The 21,543-nt window shown below is 41.2% G+C and overlaps 2 protein-coding genes across 4 annotated transcripts in view; both read right to left on the reverse strand.

Moving 5' to 3' along the window:
- BOLA3 (bolA family member 3) overlaps positions 1 to 6,165 on the reverse strand; it is a 460,366-nt gene extending 454,201 nt beyond the window's left edge. For 2 of the 3 annotated variants that reach the window (XR_014493187.1, XR_014493188.1), the window contains exons 1-4: positions 5,589 to 6,165; positions 5,351 to 5,477; positions 4,282 to 4,370; positions 3,812 to 3,951 (exon numbers count right to left, since the gene is read on the reverse strand). Coding sequence is in view for 1 of the 3 variants with exons in the window: in XM_083368590.1 (XP_083224716.1) it covers positions 3,877 to 3,951; positions 4,282 to 4,370; positions 5,351 to 5,477; positions 5,589 to 5,627 (330 nt within the window). In the remaining 2 variants the exon portion in view is untranslated. Of the gene's footprint in view, positions 1 to 589; positions 3,952 to 4,281; positions 4,371 to 5,350; positions 5,478 to 5,588 lie in introns of those variants that run through there. The other variant, XM_083368590.1, reaches the window with a different exon arrangement.
- A 4,028-nt stretch (positions 6,166 to 10,193) lies between these two features.
- TET3 (tet methylcytosine dioxygenase 3) overlaps positions 10,194 to 21,543 on the reverse strand; it is an 88,969-nt gene continuing 77,619 nt past the window's right edge. The window contains exons 9-10 of the mRNA XM_083368588.1: positions 20,859 to 21,195; positions 10,194 to 19,784 (exon numbers count right to left, since the gene is read on the reverse strand). Coding sequence (XP_083224714.1) covers positions 17,947 to 19,784; positions 20,859 to 21,195 — 2,175 coding nt within the window. The 3' untranslated portion in view covers positions 10,194 to 17,946. The remainder of the gene's footprint in view (positions 19,785 to 20,858; positions 21,196 to 21,543) is intronic.

Below are 21,543 nucleotides of genomic sequence, written 5' to 3' on the forward strand. Positions count from 1 at the left end.
CATTTGGTCAGTCCCGGATCAGTCAAGTTTCAGGTGTCAAAACCTTTCATGGGAAAAGGGATCTTCTTTGCATTTACAATATTTGCTTCCTTCCCTTCAAATTCCAATAGGAGATACAAACCAGATTCCCCTTCCCTCTTTCTTTGTTCTTCTCAGTTCAAAGGTTCTTTCCTGATCTTTGATGATGGCCCCCAGGCAGGCTGAATAAACAACCTTGCATCTAATGGATAGGTAAAAGGTAAAGGTTCCCCCGTACATGCGTGCTAGTCGTTTCCAACTCTAGGGGCCAGTGCTCATCTCCGTTTCAAAGCCGAAGAGCCAGCACTTGTCCAAAGACGTCTCCGTGGTCATGTGGCCGGCATGACTAGACACCAAAGGTGCACGGAACGCTGTTACCTTCCCACCATAGTGGTCCCTATTTTTCTACTTGCATTTTTACGTGCTTTCGAACTGCTAGGTTGGCAGAAGCTGGGACGAGTAACAGGTGCTCACTCTGTTACGCGGCACTCGGGATTCGACCCGCCAAACTGCCGACTTTCTGATCGACAAGCTCAGCTTCCTAACCCACCAAGCCACCACGTCCCTTATCTAATGGCCAATTAACATCTTCTCTTCCCCTCCTTGGGAATGGCAGAATCCAGTAAGGGGGTGAGATTTAGATTTGCACAGATAGGGGGTTAGAAATGGAATATAAATGGATTCTGACAATGGGGTTTTTTTTCAGCTCTATCCCCAATCTTTCATGCCCCCAACCCCAATATTTTCTTGTGATCAAGACATTTCTAGGAAATTTACATCTTTAGTTGAAAGTCAAAGTATTGCCTGCTGAACTCAATATGGTGGTTAAACAGCCCTATTTTGCTGGACAGTTGTGCTCTGTGTCAAAGATAATCCAGGCTTATTTATATCCCACCTTTATTATTTTTTTCAAATAACACAGTGAACACACCCACCTTTCTCCCATTTTCCTCACAACATCCCTGTGAGGTGAGTTGGGTTGAGAGAACAGTTGGCTTAATTTATTTGCCATCCATCTCATAGCAAAGAAAACTGGGGAGCTTCCAGCATTAAATGCTTTTCATGACTAAGGCTAGGGTTAGACTAGAACTCACTGTCTCCTGGTTTCTAGCCTAATGCCTTAATCACTAGATCAAACTGGCTCTAGTAATTCCAAATAGTTGCATAGATTGAAGAAACCACACCAGATATAAGCTGAAGCCTATTAAGAGACATCTTTAGAGACAAAGATCCCATAAAAACTGCAGTGTAAGCTGTAAAATACACTTGAGTGTTAAAAAAAGCCATCATCCTCCCTCCCTCCAGGAAAAATAAAACACGATTAAGGATCATGATGGAAGCTTTGTACATTATTCCATAAGTAGACAGTTTATTGTCACAATGACCTCCTACAAAAACATAGCTGTATGATTTAGTCCTTCCACATAACAAAGAAGCATGTCAGGGCAACAGTATTCACATGAATGTTTATAAGCTTGGAAAGGATTAGGATACATTCAGCTTGGAGGTCTCTACTTTATGAGAGTTTGCAGATCACACAAAGTTGTGCCTGTGAGCACAGCTCTACCCCAAACTCTCAAATTATTTCCCTGAGCAGGCAGCCACTCCTGTAGGGGATGACTTCCTTGCGTGAGTGACTAAGAAGAGCTACAGAGGGTGCAACCTCTCTGCTGCAGGAGTGGGGAAAAGATCTACTCACACAATACTACACTCCTGCCTCAAAATATTGAGCCCCAATATGGTGCTTCATCTTTACAGGCCCTGTGTAATGTTCATACCTTAACAGATGCTGTTCATTAATATCAGTCTATATTACATTTGATGTAATCACTAGAAGTCAAAAACGATTTGATGGCACACAATCCATCTACCCAACCTATGCGATACCCAGTTCAGAACCACAAAGTACATATGGGTCAGAAAGCTTAAGTTACTCATAAAGGCTTTTTATGTTTGACATCTGCTTAGTTCTCTCAATTAGTGGGAAAGAAAAATAAAGAATACTATTGAAATTAAAATAGTATTACTTCTAAGAGGAATATTTGTAAATGAGCTTATCTTTCTATCTTCCCCACAAATGTACAAAAAGAATACCACTCTAATAAGGAAGTATGATTCTTAAAGCTATGGCACCTTTCAAGTTCTTGTACAGTGCTCAGGCAAAGTACAAAATACAGGCAGTCCTTGGTTAATGATGGTAATGGACTGGAATTGGGAAGTCCATCACTCCATGACTCAGTCATAAAGTACGTCATCACATGACTATGCTGGCTTATGCTAGCAACTCCAGAGGTTCCACACAGTCATTAAGTACGTTACCATTTATGACATCCTGCCAGCTTCCCCACTGACTTTACTTTTCAGAAATCAGCAGTGGAGATCCCATGACCTTGTGGCACTGTGACCATTGTAAATGTGAGCTGCTTGCCCACTGCCTGAATTGTGATCATGTGACTCCAGGGATGCTCCAACAGCCTCAAGTCTGTTCATTCACCCAGAATGACTGCTGAACAAACGCTCATTAAACAAAGAATATCTGTAATCCTCCAAATAATGTTTTAAGCAGGCAGAGCCCTACTAGAAAGAGAATAACAGGATGTAGGGCTTTACAATTGAATTGGAAGAAAAAAACATCTTTTAAATTTATTTCCCACCTTCAGAATGCTATAATGTCAAAATATTCTTCATTAAAACTCTACCTTATTTGGTTTTGCATTTAAGGCAATAAATAAAGCAACAGATATCACCTGCTTAACAACAGAAGGAAAAAGCAGCCCTGCCCATCACAGCTAATGATGATGCATTACTGGGACTGTTTAAAGATACTCTTAGAAAACTAGACTGTTCGAGAAGCAGCCTTCCTGTAAGAAAGGCTCTTTAGACTTCAAGTAATTTTAATACTTGTATTAAATTTGTATTTACTTGTCTTTACTGTTTCCCCAAAAATAAGACCTATCCCAAAAACAAGCCCTAGCTTGATTTTTACATGTGTACCCAATATAAGCCCTACCCCAAATATAGGGTGAGACACACAAATAAAAATCAAGGTGGGGTGGGGGTGGGGTGGAGCTGCCCCACACGCCCCGCACCCGCTTATCTTAGGACTGCCGCAGCCAGGCCTCCCATATGCCCCATCACTTATCATGCCGCTGCCTGACTTCTGTGGCCGCATGCCACATGGCACATTGCACCGCTGGAACTGTTGTGAGCAAGGAGCAGCAGCAGCACAAGCGCTGCAACCAGCATGAGCCATGTGGCCTCCTGCTGCAAGCGGCAGCGCAATGCGCCACAGGGCATGCGGTTGCAAGCAGCCGCAGAAGAACTCGGGCAGCAGCACAACATGTGTCGGGGCATGAGAGGCCTGGCTACAGTGGTCCTAAAGTAAGACATCCCCTGAAAATAAGACCTTATGCCTCTTTTGGGAGCAAAAAAAAAAGACCGGGTCTTATTTTCAGGGAAACACGGTAATATTATTAACATCCCCCATTATCAGACATTTCAACAAAAGCAGCAGCAATTTATGTTATATTTCAAGTAAATTACCATCTGAGCCATGACAGAGCTTTGAATTAAAAATAAGAGCAAGATAATGTTGCAAATATTTTTTCCTGTTCTTTCTCATTCTCGGCTTTAATACCATGGATAAGGAGACTTTCACTATAACTTCAACTAGTCTTTTTGGGGGGCAAATTATCCAATACAATTAAATGAGCTAAATGTTCAGTCTGACATAAATATTGCTGCGGAAACCAGGCATTGGTGATTGGAAGGGGGAAAACAAAATACAACCCACTATTTTTAGGATTTTCCAGTGAGCCTCTTCTCACAACTTCTGAAAAGCACAGTTTTCATGTGCTGTCAGTCAGTTCTGTGCTTGGGAACAGAAGTGAATATCCGCAGTCCATGCATTGTTTTAATTTCTTCACTTAGAGCCTAGAAGAAGGAAGCATTGTAAACAGCTATGCAAAAGAAAAAAAAATATTTCAGGCACAAACTGGCAACATATAAAATATATAAGCTATCCACTCGTAGGATAAGAAACAAGTCCAAATACTAAATATAGCAGCTTTCCCTTTATTTATAACAGCATTTCCAGGCCACTGTTGAGAACAAGAGCTCCTCCCAATTAAAATTAGGACATCCAAACAGTGTACAAGAGTAACAAGATAGGCATGCATGAGGTCTGGAGGAGTAAATAATAGGAAATGCTTGAAATCCAAAGTTCCCATACAATTCCCATAGCATTAAGGTCTACCCGCTCACCTGATTGACCATTTGGTGCTGCTGAATTGTTCTCTTTTCCTTAAACTCTTCTGATTCTATATGTATTTCATACATTGCTCCACAACCACCTTGACAAAATGAGTTAATTTTATCACATTTAGGGATTAATGTGCTCCAAATGTTTCAGCTGTTTAAACTTCATGTTTTTAATCTTACTAAGACTATTTTAAGTAGAGATCATATGTTCCTATCATGGGAAATAAGTATTTCATAACTGAATATAGATAGCAATAGCTCACAAGCAGAAAATCACAAAGCTATTTGTAAATTTTAACTGTTATTTTAGAAAGCATATTTTGAATAATATGAAGCTCATTTTAGGTATCATTCAGACTAATGTGTACTACAGATCAGTTGGATTCTTAGTTAATACCATATCTAAAAACAAATGAACATAATCATTCACATCTCCCAACTAACAACCAACTTAACCAAACTTTTTAATTATTTCTAGGGTATTTATCCAGATATTTATCCAAAATGCATTAAATAACCAAGGGTGCACACCCTAGTCTTACTCCCTCCAGTGTCAATTTATTTACCCATCAGTTCCATTTACAGTATTCACTTCTCCATATTTGTACAATATTTCATCATCCAAGGAAACCTGGTTTAGTGTATTGGTGAAAGTAACAGCAAGCAATGAGGGGACTGTAAGTTCTAGTCCTGTCTTAGGCACTAAGCCAATTGGCTGACACTCATCCCTCGGAAGAAGCAATGGCAATGTGGTTTTAGCCCTCCTCATCTTGAAGATGTTGTGCAATATACCACATGCCATATACCACTACTGAATAGATTTACCCCCAGCAAGCTGTGTCAGCTAAGAACTCTCTACAACTAAATCAATAAAATATTGCTTGCATTCTACCAACTAACAGCATATGTATTTCAGGATGTGGAGTTTTTATGTGCTGGACTCAATCTTAACCTAAGGATCAAATTATAAATGCAACGAAACACCAATCAACGCCTTTCTTCAAATTTGACGTTGCAGCAAAACGACCACTTTGAAGGTAAGGCAAGAGCTCTGGCCGACGTCTCTCCTCACCTGAGATATCGACGACCTTGATCGCCACAGCCCGAGGAAACTTCTCCTGAAGGACTCGGGTCACCCGGGTCTCCCCCTCGGTTTGGGAAGCCAAGGATCGCCCTCCGCGGCACAGAAGAAAAGCCACCTGGTGGGAAACGGAAACGATTCTGGTTAGCAGGTTCAGCTGGATCGAAGCCCCGCGGGAGACGCTCCTCCGACTCCGCTCCGTCCCTTCGGTCGCCCCTTCGACACCCACCTTCTTCCGGCAAGCAGGGAACCAGGAACCAGCGGCCATGATGCCGAGAGGTCAAAGGCGCCGACCGATGACGTAACTCGCGTCCTCGCCGTCAAGAGGTGTGGCTGCGGGGCGCGTCGGTGACGTGACGGCGGAAGGACTGCGGCGGGCCCTGGCCTGTTGTCCCTCGCTGGCTTTCGGGAACGCCGGCCGTGGGTGGGCGGAGGGCTGCCGGAGGAGTGGGCGGAGCCTGTGGAGGGTTGGGCTCCTCCCTGGCAACGGCTCACGTGGCCCAGACAGTCCTGCCGGCCGGCGCGGGCGCTCTCGCCTGACGGTTGCCATAGCAACTGGTCACGTGACCAAAATTCGTGCCGCTTGGCGACTGACGCGCTTACGACGGCCGCAGCGACCCAGGGTCACGGGATCCCCCTTCGCCACCTCCTGACGAGCAAAGCCAGCGGGGGAAGGCGATTCCCTTCACAACTCTGTAAAGTGCGGCGATTCGCTTAATAAATCTGGCAAGAAAATGGGGCCAAACTCAATACATTTCTCACTTAGCAACATAAAATTTTGGGCTCAATTGTGGTGGCAAGTCGAGTACTACCTGTACTACTTTTATTATAAAAGAGCAGCATTTGGGTGTAATGGAGAAGATGCTGGCCTGGAAACCAAGAGACAGTCGGTTCTGGCTGTGTCTTAGATATAAAAGACTTTGAGACGGTTCCTTTTTCAGCCCAGCCCACCTCACAGGGTTGTTGTGGTGAAAATAGGAAGCAGGAATATTAAATGCGTTTACCACCTTGACCTTTTATTAAAAAATGGGATGAGAATCTAATAAGGCTACAGCGTCTGCATCTTATAAGTTTGAATGTGCTTTCCCCCTCCCTCCCTCCTGAAGAGGTTTAGTCTGAGAGGCTTTCTCAGATTACAGTTCTGACCCAGACTCAGATGTCTTTGATTTGACCAAGGGCTTGGTTGCAGCAATTCTTCCTGCCCTGCAGGCATGGAGGAATAGTGTTGCAAAGGAAGGGGTGCCCCAAGATCATCCTCCTGCAACTGGAGAAGGCAATAATGTGCCCCTTTCACTTCCCATGTGATATCTGGAAATCACGTATGTGATATGTGGATAATGTGGTGCCTTTTTCACTGCCTATGCTGCTGCATTGTGGACCAACTGAGAGGTAACTGGGACATGAAAGACAATAACTACACCATTCCAGGCAAATGGCTGTCCAATGTCTTCTTAAAAACCTCCAGTGATGGAACACCCACAACTTTTGGAGGGAAGCAATTCTATTGATTATTGTTCTCACTGTTGGAAATTTCTCCTTAATTCTAGGTTTGATCTCTCCTTGATAAGTTTCCATCCATTGTTTTTAACCAGCCAGGGTTAGAAATACAGAACTGAGTATCATCTGTATATTGATAATATCTGACCCCAGGTTGGCAGGTAATACCACCCAGCATTTTTATGTAGATTTTAAAGAGGGGGGGAGAGAAGTCAAACCCTGTTACCCTCCACAAATGCGGACCTTCCCCCAAGCCCTGAAGCCAGTCCAAAAGGGTCAGTGGTATCAAAAGGTACTGGGTAGTCAGGGAGCATGTGGCTGGATGCACCAACTCTATATATCCCTGCTTCTCCATAAGTCCAACTAATATGACAAAGGCTGTCTGCAGCCTGAAACATGACCAAAACTAGTTCAAATACAGATAGTCCTTGACTTACAACCATTTGTTAAGCTACCATTCAAAGTTACTGTGGCACTGAAAAAACTGACTAATGACTAGTCATCGCACTTATGACCGTTGCAGCATCCCCACAGTCACACCATCAAAATTTGGGTGCTTCACACGGTGGTTGCAGTGTCTCGGGGTCACATGATTGGTCTTTGTGACCTTCCCTGATGGCCTCTGACAAAGTCAATGGGAGAAGCCAGTTTGCTTAACCACCATGGCAAAAGATGTAAAATCGGGCATGACTCATTTAATGACTGCCTTGTTTAGCCTGGAAAGTCTGGTCCCAATTGTGGTTGTAAGTCAAGGACTCTCCGAAAGCCATTCCCTCCAGGTTCCTCTGGAGCTGAAGCCTGAAAGGGACATTTGGAGACTGGGTGATAATCGTTCATGATTATTGAGTCCCGCAATGTCTACCCGAGGAGACATAGCCTCCTTTAAGGTTGAGGGAGGCAACCTATTTCTCTCCCCAAAAAGGTTTAATAAATTTGTTGAATTTCAGGTTGCACAAGGATCATGATAATTGAATAAAAAATTCCATTTTTAAATTAATAAAATTATTATACAGAATTAGAGGCAACATTCCTAACAGTGAGGACAACCAGTGGAACAGTTTGCCTCCAGAGGTCATGGGTGCTCCATCACTGGAAGTTTTCAAGAGGAAACTGGACATTCACCTGTCTGAGATGGTCTAGGTTCTCCTGCTTGAGCAGGGGGCTGGACTAGAAGACCTCCAAGGTCCCTTCCAGATTCTATTCCTATTCCTATTCTAAGTTGCAAGGAGTTCAAAATGACCTGAAGGGACAACTTTCAAGCATGCATGTGACATACTAATAGTCTTTCTAGTTTCTGTATTTTAACTAAGAAATATTTCAAATTAAATATGTCACATATTACATGTATTTGCAATTTACTCATATTCTTGTATTGTGATACAAAGATTCATATTTGGTTGCACATTTTTTTCTACAGATGGCATGTGGGGAGCATTGCAGGAAGTAATAGGTGGGAGGAGGAGGCTTGTGCATTAATTTGGTGATAGGCTGGGAGGAGGCTTAGAGGGTTGACAGGAAGAGAGATACAGATACAGAACCAGAGATATTCGTGTATATGTTGAAAACAAAGCCATTCATAATGTGTTTTTATGTATTGGTAATATCTAGTTCCCATCTGATTTAATGTCTTGAAGTATTAACATCTTATCTCCATATAAATAAATTAAATGAATGTGTGTGAATTTCTAAGTAAATATGTGGCCTGCAGGGATCCTATATAAGATTTAATTTTTTATTCTGGTTTGTGTTGCCTGTAGATCACATCACAAGGGGCTGTAAGCTGAGGGCATCTGATTTTATCACAAACGATGCTGTGCTTCAATGGTTAGATGACCTAGCCCAGGGGTAGGCAACCTCGGCTCTTTTATGACTCATGGACTTCAACTCCCAGAATTCCTGAGTCAGCATAGCCGGCTCAGGAATTCTGGAAGTTGAAGTCGATGAGTCATAAAAGAGCCGAGGTTGCCTACCCCTGGCCTAGCCCTTGAGATCGGTTTTTGAACAGAGGTCTTTTTAACATTTAGCTGTTATTGTGTTTTACTAATCTAGATGAAATGTTAATATATATTGCTAGTCCATGTATTATATGCCCTACCCTAAATAAATGCTACTGAAGCTTGTCACCGATGATATCAGTGATGGATTCTGCAGCCTGTTCACCGAGGACCAGATTTGCCTGGCTGCTACTGACAGATGCAGGTAGAAAAATTAAAACATATCACCACTGTAATCCCCATGATGTAATCCCTAATAGGGCTTCTTACTCATGCTGAACCAGATGCACCCCTTTCATTTTCCTCCAGCTGTGATCCTTTGGTCTCTTCTTGCGCTACACTTCGTGAAGCTCCTCAGTAAATCAGGATGTATCTTGGGATTGCCTCCCCAGGAGAGGCCATGTAGGGACAATACAGTCTCTTGCCTACTCTAGGCCATGACCAAGGCCTCAACCAAACTGCCCACCAGACCCTCAGAAAAAGGCCCTCTCTAAAAGGAAACCAAGTCCATCAGTTGCCGGGACTGGGCAATAAAACAGGTCCTGAAGCCTGGGGTGTCATGAACCTCCATAAACTGGGCTTTTTAGCTAGATTCAGAAGATGAATTGGCTGCTCTTGTTTCTGTTTTAGCCAAGGGTAGAAGTAGCTAAATAAGTAATCGATTCACGTGGTTTGATTAACTATGGCTTACTGAAAATCACAATTGGTTGAGATCACAGAGCACACCAAATCACAAGCATGCAAAGTAAATAAACTCACTGTGTCATCTCAGACTGACTAACCATTAGCTCAGTTGCCTGTACTTGATTCAGAACTGTTTCACAAAATGATTTTGCTTGCACATAAGTACTGAAGACCACCCTTGCAATATGCCTTTCGGTTGGTGAAAACAGTCTCATAAATAGCCTGTCCTAGGCCCTGATCAAATTCAACTGCATTTAGTATCTTGCTCCTCTTAGATTTGTAAATGGATATATTTAGTGTTTAAATTCAATATGCTTTTTAAAAGACTCTTAAAGGATTGGATTTTTTTAGGGGATGGGTTGAGTAGAGTCTAAAATACTAAGATGAACCCAAGATGGGACTCAATGCAGCCAGAGCCCCCATGGAGCGAGTGGTGGCTACCAATTCAGCCACACTGTTGACAGAGGAAGGGCTGGGGATTAAGATAAGGGAAGGAGGGGGAAGCCATTTCTTGTTCAGTTCTGAGGAAAAATAAATGACAGACAGAGCTAAAATGAAAATGGAATGGGATTGCATGAGAGGATAGATCTGTGGGCCATATATCCAGAACAGGACAGCCCTGTATTTGTTGACTGGGAGAAAAACACACAGAATTTGAGTGCAAAAAATAAATATAAAATTTATTAAAACACCCACAATAGTTTAAAGATATCCGGAATAATACATTTCACAAACCTGTTGGCTGTGTAACATAATAAAATACAAATTAAAAAAAAAAGAAAGTTTCATACTTGCCATTTTTTGCATCCTAGAAATAAATTTGCCAAGACATTGATGGGGGGGGGGGAAGTATGAAAGAAAAAATACAAGGAAATTATACAAAATAAAATTATCAGCATAGACTTACTGTACTAAGGTTATCTACAGTTTAATACACAAGTCCTATTGCCTTGAGACATTGTAAATCTACCGTTTGTCAACCAACCCCAGATAAAACTTCATTTCAAGTAGCCACAGTCAAATCAACAAAGAAATCTTCAAGTGTGGTCACAAGGTGGCCTCCGATGGAGGTCTCGTTTACCCAATATGAATTCAAGGAGACAAGAAATCAAACACCGTGAGTAGTCACAGCCTTCCGTTAACTAAACTGAATTAGTCTGCCAAATCTAAACTGGTCTTTTCCTCATTGTTTTAAATTAAAAAAAAAACATTTAAAAGACTGATGTAAAATTTGTTTAAAAGACAGATATGAATGAAAAATAAATGCCAAAAGCCAGCTAAATAGATATTTCCAGAAACTGAATAGCAGGGAGCAAATCTCCAAAAGCGAGAGCTAAAATGAGAAAACGCAACCAAAAATTGTTTGTAAAATAACAATAAATCCCTGATACTGGAGCAGAAGAAAACATAGCCAATTTGCTTTACTATGCTTGGGCAAGAAGACAAAGAGTAATTTTTTTAAAAAAAAAAACAACTGTTTTGATCATGTAATAATAATCTTTCTGCATGCAAAAACTCAATGCATTCATTGCTTTTAAAAGGGACAGCAATAAGATTAGTTTGCTGTTCAATGTAACAGCTACATTTTGCCATTTTGAAAACAATGTTCCAGGTATTAAAAGTGTAAAATGGTATCATTTAAAGGTATCTTTTACTGAAGCTTTAATCCAATTGGATACATTGCTAACAAACATTTGCACATCAAGATTAAATTTTGTCATGATCTTGCTTTCATTTTACTAATCAGCCACACAAGAATCACCAGATGGTAGCTTTGAAATGTCATATCTTTTTGTTTGTGCATGATAATAAAACCAGGATCCTGTTGAATCTGCCCCCAAAATGTTTATAAGAAAAATGTTTTTGCAGAAAAAGATAGAACTTTATGCCAAATTTTTATTTTTACTTGAAACAACTATTTTATTACTGATCATATTTTTTTTAAAGATGTTACTTCTCAAACTATTTTTTCATGTTGGTCACATTCTGCTATGAGGTACTTCAGGAAGACCCTGCATATTGTCAAGAATGCACCAGCTCTTAAATGCTTCTAGAATATTCATTCCTCAAGATAGTTCATTAATATTGAAAGTGAGAAATTGCCCAAGAATAGAATGCAAAGGTACAGTTACTAAGATGTCAAGTACAATGTTGAATTAATAAAATACATAACCTTATTTCTAATATTTGCAGCCATGCCATTATTTATAACTGAATCACAAGTTGCCACAATACTCTGTTTTCTGAGGTATTTTGAATGTATTGTGATAACAGCAAGCTTATATGAGAAAATCCTGGTTCTCTACACTTTAAGCAAATTCTATGAACAAAAGTGAAAAAGAGAGACTGAAGAAATGGAAAATAAATAGCACCAAAATAGTATTTTGTAAAAGTTTTAGACACATCTACTTACAAATAGTAAATACACAAAGCCATAATAGCAGGTTGAAGCTGACTTATTAGACTAAAGATTAGCCAACCTTGTATGATCAGATCCACATTCACACCACCTGCCCAAACCTAGCCTGCTAACAGGCTGGACCCTTGACTGATATTGACCTCAATACGTATGTTCACACTGAGGTGTAAATACGGTCCCACAAGGACATTTCCTTGGGTAAGGCAAGCAGCACTGGGGTGACAGCCCTAAAGTGTTTGCTGTTAACAATGAAAGCAAGCAAGCAAGCCAAGTAAGATGACAACTGCACTGCTTTTACAAATACCTGTTCTCTTGGAGTGACCTCAAAACTTCAATTAAGCACCCATAGTTTTGCATAATAGTTACCAATATACAGTAATATGGATTGTTGCACCATGCACACTTGCTAAATTGGCACAAGTGTTACTGTGAGAACAGTTTGCAGTACCTTAATTTTCTTTATTTTAAAGAAATGGGTTTTCATTTACCCATTTGTATCAAACAATTTGTGGCTTGATCCCAAAAGCCCTTTCCGGAGATGTTAATTTTGTAAAAATACAAATTTTACATTCTCAGAACCAGCCCTAGGAATGCAGAGCTGTCAAACCAGAGAAACCTGTCCTGGATCTACATACATGTAAATGAAATCAGATTATGCAGTTGTGTATTTTAGATCCAGAACAGACGTTTTAGAAACTACAAATATTTTAAATACTCAACCTTTCTGTTTTTAGTTAATTATAGACTTCTCTGGTTAGATAATAGCACCTAAGCAAGATGGAATCTGTTCCCTCACCTTAAAAAGCAACTTGTTTTTAAAGAACTCATCAAGGTAGCACCTTTTCATTACAAGATTTCAGTTGATTAAAAATATGCCTTTGAATGAGCCTACAAAGCACATTCTGGCATTATGCACCATCAGCTGTATTATCTCAGAATATTTTTGTTCCTTTTGCCTTTAGTTGAGTAGGAGCTCAGCCTGGGCAAGTGTCAGCCTTCCCCACTCAGAGGGGGGCAATGGAATCCCTGCACCTGGGGAAGGGGGGGCATGTTGAGCAAGAAAAGCATATGCTGCGATGTCTTCTTTTGATGCTTCTTAGCTGCCTACTTGTCACAGAGCAGCAACAAGGAGACACACACCCATTAAAAGTTTGTAACAAGTTTTGCAGACAAACAGCCACTTTTTGTCCATCTGGAAAACTGGTAAAGGAATGTCAAGTGCTCATCTGCCACCTGATCCTTCTACATTTTGTGCATAAACAATGACTGACGCGAACAACTCCCAATTTGACAAAAGAGATGCAAGTGCCCAAAGCAGAGACTATGTCCTAGAGAAGTCAGTGAAAACTAGCCAAGTCTTCAAGTGCAACACAATTCAACATTTCAAGAATTTTTCCAGGGATTATGGATTGTTTTTGTCTATAGCACCAGGGTTAAGCTTGATGGCACTTCATAACCTCTTTCCATCATTACATCTCCTCAAATAAATTTCAATTTTATATTTATTTTGCTGTTGATTTATGAATATTCATCTACGCTTGACACATATGTTCAAAAGACAATGCTTGGAGCATTTGTTCATGTTTTTAGAGAAGACAATGCAATGACCAGGGTGGTGCCTAGCACCTTGACTTCCTGCATCTTAGGATATTCAGTCACAAGTGCCAACTGGCAGATGTTCACCAAGCTTACTTTAAGAATTTTATAGCATTGTTAGCCCTACAGATCTCATTGTGAGTTGAGTTAGACATCCCAAGAAACTATTTTAAGATCTCAGGACTGGTGTGTGTGTGTGTGTGTGTGTGTGTGTGTGTATGTTGAAGCACACAGCAGCACCCCACTGGGACATCTTTGAGCCTTAAGATGCCATTTACCCCTACCCTTCCTAAATACAAATAAACTGTGTCATGCAATTTTCTGAATTGTACAAACCAGGAGAAAATGACAGAGCCGATGAAAAGAATTTCTAACTTCTATCCACAGAGCTACAGCAGAGAATCCCGTGCATAGATCTTTCACATGTAATTCTGAAGCAAACTTTTTTTCCAACTGAGATATGAGGTAGACTTTATATATAGCATGAAAACAACCTCAGACTGCAGCTAGCATTTTGCATTAAAAACATAAATTTATCTGGGATCAGTCTTGTTTTTACTTAAAATATCTTTATGTTAAATCAGGCATATGAAAAAGTATAATTAACCATGAAATCCATGGTAACTCCGTTTTATGTATTTTGTTATTTGTATTTTGTATTGTACATGTTACTTTGTGATTTTGAACTGCAGTAAATTAATGAATATGCCAGATTTTGATGGCATTCACATTCTATAGATTTAATACTGACTTATGACCAGATTTCTTTATATTTGTACCACAGTCATTCAGGCCTATAAAAGGTATGCTATTTCAGTAAAAACTAGTGATTCCAGTTTAACTTGCTTTGGACTTGCACCAGTTTGAAGAACAACATAATTTGGTCCTTTTGATTATTAGTGAAAATAAAACAAACTGAGGAGCCAATCTTTGCATTAGCATTTCTCTTTTTCTCTGTATAAACTGATCTGGACCAAATAGGGAACTTCTAACTCAACATCTCTTGACCCCCAGGGAGTTCCTGGTTTTTGAACACTCAGAACATGGAACCTTCTTTTGCAGAAGATCCAATGGACAGCATTTCCAGCTCAGAAAATTATAACCTCAAGGCTGAACACTTCCAAGGACAGAAGTTGGTATAACTAACATGATTTCAACAAATCAGATGTATTGGAGCCCCTTCTTTTCCATATTTTTTTTTTACAAATTCTTGTTCTCTAAAATAATCTAAGTGAAGCTTTCAGGTCACCCCAGCAACATTTACCAAATGAGACACTAAGGCAAGGAATTTACAGAAGCTTAAACATACAAAATATTGGGGTGGAAGAGATTCTTTTCTAGTTAATAGATCCACCTCACAACTATCAACAACAGGCAGGCATGAAGTTGGCCTAACAAGGCAAAGAAACTGTGTCTCATGACTGGTTGTTCAGATGGGCCTCCTAGATGGAACCATTACGGACTGCAAGGGTCAGTCCATTTCCTCTGCTTGAAAGCTACCCCTTATCGATACTTCCCCTTCTGCCAATCACCTTAATTGAAAACAAAGCGGCTCTTAAATTGCAGTTCTTGCACCTGCACTCCAAAGTGATACAATTCAGAAAGAATGATTAACCAACATTTTTACTTTGGGTTTAATTGAGCCTCTAGTGCAGATGCCCTGAAACCTGGCTGATTGACACCAATGGAAAATTAGTGGCTGGTGTCAATATAATCCTATGACACTCAGAAAATTTCCTATAAATCTGCCTTGGAATAATTCCTAACAGCTATGATATGCTCATAGGTATGCATACAAAATCAATTATAATTCATTGATTCTCCTTGCAAAATATAAGCAATTTTACAGAATACAGTAAACAAAAGAAATTAAGGACGGAAAAGCTTGTTAAATATTTTTGTTTCTATTTACATTTCTCCCGCAATAATCTGTTTTAAAACATACTGTTCTTCAAGTTACTGGGTATCTCTTTCTTTTAAATCTTGGTGAAAGTGCTTTTTTAAAAAAATTTTTTTTTTTTGCTATTTACAGTTTAAAATCAGAACCACATAAAACACGCAGGATGCTCTACAGTGATCCCATGCTCCTGTTGTCAGGCGCAAGGACTGAGAAAGTTTCCTAGTAAACAAATGCTATGTACAGAGTTGGATCTGCAAGCCATCTTTTCTCAAAAGGCACCGGTTAAGTTCAGAAGGTGATCTTGAATAGGTTTGATTCTTCTGCCTTCTACACCACTGAGAAACCACTCGTGTTGGCTTATTAAAGCCAGTGGGGATCTACTCTGGTGAAGGAGTGAGATCTCCATTTTTCTACAGAAAGACCCGTAGTAAAAGGTGGCAAGGATTCTTAAAGTTATCATAAGAGTTGCCACCACCCAATCTGAAGATGGCACAAAAGAAGGTGTGGAAATGTTCTGAAGGTGCCACCTTCAAGACTGAGAGCTCCCATCTCCAATTCCCATGGAGTTCAATGGATATGTTCCACACAGATTTGGTGGGAGCATTGAAAAACCAAAATAGCTCTTCACGCTTTAGCTCAGAACTTTCCTAGTAAAGGGTGAAATTCAAATGATTTGAAGAAAAACCATACAAAGATCCACTTACGGTAATCATGACAGGCAGTTCAAAACATTTATACTTCTATCATTATGATCAATAACTAATACAAAACAAATGAAATGCCCAAAGCTGTTTTTTATGTCATTTAAGCAAAATGATGAAACCAGACTGAACTGAATTGCATTCTAATTGAGGAAGGAGGCTCTCCCACCATCGCTTTGGGCCAGGGAATGTCTAGCTCCAGAGATCTGTAGCCACCTCTATGGATCGGGCATCTTATTAAGAGAAGACTAAGAAGGACAGATCAATTTTAAACACTGGATTCAACATTTTCAAAGCTATGTCGTACTGAATTAGTTACCACATACATTTACTTCTCCCTTCCTCTCAAAGGTGGCAAAGTAAAATAAATCTTGCAATAGGTTTGTTTATATTTTTAGGATAACTATTTGCAAGGGGAACTATTTTAATTTGGTAAGCCTGCACCACTGGAAAATACAATACGAATTCCCCCTTTTAATCCGACTGCACCAGAGATGATAAAGAAAGAGGTTGTCTATTTGCTCACTAAAGGTATTGTGGAGTGGTTTCTTAAAGATACAGTAGTTTAAGCTGCCATTTTATTATTAGCATTGCTTGTCACTATTATTGTAAGCATAACTAGTTTCCCACCCAAGGAAATTAGCATGGTTATATAGTACAGTACTGCAAACTTAAAAATTAAGTTAAATAGCACTGCTAACAAAAGGAAAAAAGAAATCTTATGTCCTTACTATGTAGTTTCATTCCTCTCATAGAATAAAGAGCAAGAAATCAAGATGCCAAAGGTTATTTTACCTAACTTTGCTTTCCCTTGATTTTTCTTGCCTATCACTTCCATTTCCTTTTTTCCCTTCTCTGTCAGAACTTCATTTTAAAAACTTTTTTTTCTCTCCAAATTAAACTGGACTCACTGAATAAATGATTTAAAATGGAGCAGTAAAACTACTGCTTGTGGTGTAAATCGCTATCTTTTTCTTTTTTTACCTGATAATAGAGATAAAACATGCCTTGAAATTTACAAAAGCAAAATGTATCTGCTGGTAGATCTCATAGTCCTCCGTTTTCCTTCTTTTTCTCTGCTCAAGTTCACTATTTATGCTACTGTTCAGGATCTGGTAGAAGACTAGTGAGGGTCCAGCTCATCTTACCAAGATCTGAAGCAGAGAAGGCAACGTCAGTTGAACAGTTTTAAACACTGTTCCGACAACTGAGCAGGAAATGGTTGCTTATCTGGAACGGCACACGCCTTCTTTCCGTATCTTCCCAGCCACTGGGGCCTACTGAATCAGTAAGAAACCACCATGCCTCAACCACTGAACCCTATTCAAAGAGTCCTTTGACTGAATTGGAAATTCATGTTTCTGGGTGGTCTCCAAGGGAAGATATTTATCAGCCCCAACAGGTGCAAATTTGTACCTGATTTATGGTGGGGTGTTGTCTTTTTTGTTAATCACGTAATCTGCTTCAGAGTTGTAATAACTGCAGTTAAAAAAATCCAATATACATTAAGTATTGGACATGGAATTAAAAAGCCATCCTTTGTAAAAGGACACTATAAATTTCTTTTGCCATTACTGTGATGTACAGATTTAAAATGCAAAGATATAAATACTAGATTACTGAAAAAGGTTGACAGCAATAAGTTTCTTTTACTCAACTCCCAAGTGAAAGTACAGAAACTTTACACTTGGCTTGATATTCTGTTTCTCTCCAAAGGAAAAAGCACCACAGACCAGCACTGCATTTCAGTGCTGCCAGCATTGAGGTAACGTGGCCCCTGGAGAGCTGTCATCTTCTCATATCCAGCGGTTGTACGGTCCTGTTACCTTGGTGTAAGCGTAAGAGGATACAGTGACCGCCGAGTTGGTGGGAATGGCCAAGGCCTGCCTCTTTGGGACCAAGTCTTTCTTCTCCTTATGTTGGGGCTCAATGGCCAAGTTGCCTCCCCACTTCCGCTTCTTGCCAAGGTTTTTGATGTCCTGCTGAAGACCCAGCCTGGCTGCCTCCTCTTGCCTTGCCCTTGCCCTTTCTGCCAGCTGTTTCATTTTTGCTTCCCAAAGGGCAAGTCCGTGATTGGGCTGGTTCAAGTTCTTGTGCTGGTAGAAGACCAGAGAGATGCGTGTGGGGTGACATCGGTTCGGTTTCTTCAGTGGGGTGGTGGCATGCAGCTCTCGCCTTGCACACTCAATGAGGATGGAGCCGTGGGCTGGAGCTACTGCCACCCCACCAATGTTTTCATCCAAAAAGTTGTGTTCACTGTCTGACCAGACCTCTTCCTCTTCTTCATCATCCTCTTCCTCCTTGATGTTCTTCTCGGGTGTTTCTTCCATGCTGTCATCCAAACTAAAGGAATCCCAGTGTCTTTCAGCCCCCAGCAATGATGTACTTCCTTCTTCTTTCATGGAAGCACACGGGGGCTTCTCTGCACAAACACTTGAGGTTGTAGAGGGCAATGAGGCAAAGGAAGTCCATGATCTGCTCTGTAGACCTGTGTTTGGTGTGGGAGTTCTCCTCTCCTCTACTTTACTAGCATGCCAAAATTCATCTTGAAGTCTGGAGCTTCCCTTGATGGAACTGAAGTTCAATTGCCCAAGACCCCAAGGTTTCTCCTGAAGGTCTGAATTGGCAGAAAACAGGGATGGGCTTTCATCAACTTTGCAAGGGCTCCATGATTTCCCTAGCATATCAGGGCTAGGTGACAGATTCTGCCCCTCCCCTGGAAACAAATTCCACTGCTTCTCCATAAGGTGGGATTGTGATAACCTGCTAACATTTGAATGGGAACCAAACAATTCTGATTTACTCTGGGTTCTTGCATTAAGCATGCTGACACTGTCATTTGGCGTAAACATGTTCCACAAGCTTTCGGCATTACTATTTCTCTCAGGTTGGGACTGATTTCGGTTGATTTTATAAGGGCTCCATTGTTGCTCTGGACCACCGTTCTGAGATAACCTGGATAGATCAGATGGGCTCAGGTTTGGATTTAGGCCATTGAGAGCAGGTGATCGAGAAAGGGACTCTGTGTGTGTGAAGGAATCAATTGGTTCTTGCTTGATTGTTCTGTTGCTAAAAGAGTTTGTAGTTTGTGCAAATGACAAGGCTTCTGCAGGAACTGAGTGACATCTCTGGGGAACAGCTGGGGTCTTGCCTGCATGTTTGCTGGCTTTCTCATAGGTGCGCTGATGGTGATTTTTGCTCCGTACGGCGGGTGTTATGTCATCCAATAGTTCAGTATTTCTGTAAGCATGGCTCAAATTATTTTGTAAGTTTTGGACGTCAGGCTTCTTCTCGTAGGGGCTGCTTATCCAGGGTGCATTCTTGTTCTCACTGTAATTCAAAAATTGGGAGTGGAACATATGGTTGCTGGAAAATCCGTAATACCCGAAAGATGGAAGAGAGAACTTTGAATGCAACCCATTCATGGAAGGCAGATTAGGTTGTGCATAGTATGAATGATAAGAGTAAACGCTGTTCATGCTGTATGGGTCGGAGGGTCTGCAATTGCCAAGCACCGAGTAGCTCTCCACCACTGCATTCCCATTGTACTTCAGTGTATTATAATGACTCTGAGGTTCCACCTTGATGGAAGATTTGATGGATGGCTGGGGGAATCCACTTTTCAAAGCTGTATCTGCAGATGCACAAAAGGAACCGATGTGAATTTGCAGAGTCACTGACTTCCTTAGCACAAGCACTGAATCTGGGCCATGGACTTGGCTGAGGAATTCTGGGAGCATCTTTTAAATTATTAAAAACCGTGAGGCTTTTTGCTCTCTGTCAACCTCACCTATTTCACAGAATTGATATGACAATACATGGAGAAGGAGATGAGGTAATAATTTACTGTTTTTCTAGGCTGTTCCTGGTGATTAATAACCTGATATGCCCTTGGAGGAATTAGAACAGAACAAAAATGACTAAGGTGATGGAGCCCAATTACTTTGCTTGCCATCATCTGATATCAACTGCAAAAGCTGAAGCAGAATGAAGTGCATAAAACCATCTAGACCGCAATGTCTTGGGAACCCTGTTGTAGAACAGGTCCTCACATTATACAAGTGATTGTTCAAAAACTCTGCAAGATTCCAGCAAAAACCTGAAAAGCATTCTGGAATTCTTGATGACAGGTCATGTTTCTACACAAGCACCCAGAGCTGCCATAGTGGATAACAAGATTGTATAAAGCAAAAGGTAGGAAGAGTATCTCCGTAAGTTAACTGAATCAGGATCAAGTGTTAAAAAAAAGGGGGGGGTTGTCATGGCTCTCTTAAATTGCTTCTTCTTCATGCAGTAGGAGCAGCAAGAGACTGCAAAATCTGAGGCCAGTTCTGAGTAGTGTCCTTCCATTTGACCATCCTACCTTCTTCAGATGCAGGAATATAGCCACTAGGAAGCTAAAAAATAACAAATGGCTGGGAGGAATGCCATGGGAGTGACAGGGAATAGGCTACCGTTCCTTACTGAGCCAGTCACCCAAACAAATCTGAGCGCCACCCGCCATACCGGTGTGGAAAGCAAGAGCTACGGGAACAGAAGCCTTGGCTCGGGCCATTCCAAGCGCTGGGATGAGATCCTTGGCTGAGGGTGCTCTATTGCTAGGGCTCTGCTTTGACCCCCTTGACAGCCTGACCTCCAGCAGACCTGGGACCAGGCTTTCTTCTGCGGCTACAAAGACCGGCCATTACACGGCCTACGCTGACCTTACCTGGATTCTGTTGGAGTGTTGGGAGCTCAAGGATGTCCTGCTTGATTTTCTCAGGTGTAATCAGTTTCTCTTTCTGCATTTTCTTTTTTTCAGCAGCTGCTTTCCGGGCTTCCAGCTGCCTCTGCCTGCAGGACTTGGCTGGTTCAGGAAGCTTTCTCACCTCTCTGGGGAAGGCAGTGAGGACCTGAATGGCCCCGGTGCCCATTTTTGCAGCTTGATTCTCCTCACTGCCAAACTCATCTGTGGTGGACATTTTGTACAAGGGAAGAACATGCAGTTGCTCGTCCTCGGGAATTTTCCCAGGGGTGCGATTGTCTTCTTTTGTCAAGGTGCACACCTGGAAAGACAAGCTACACAGTCATCCATGCATGAAGTTCCAACATGCAAAAACAGCACAACAGCAGCCTCTCCGAGCCTTTCCGTGGGCTGGTCTCAGCTCCTACTTGTCATGTCCAGCCAGCATTATGGCAATCATTTTGGCCGGAGCAGTAGGGAAGGTGCAGCTGTGAGGTGTGGAAAGCATCCAGCTGGAGAGGGCTGATCTAAAAAGCTCCTCTGCATAGTCAGAAACAAAAAAAAAGCCTGACAGCCACATTCTGGACTGGAGAAAGTTGCAGGAGTTGCTTCTCATAGGCATACACCCACACATCCAAGCACCATTAATGCACACCAGCCACGTCCTGCT

Source organism: Vipera ursinii (genome assembly GCF_947247035.1).
Source record: "Vipera ursinii genome assembly, chromosome: 8".
NCBI lineage: Eukaryota > Metazoa > Chordata > Lepidosauria > Squamata > Viperidae > Vipera > Vipera ursinii.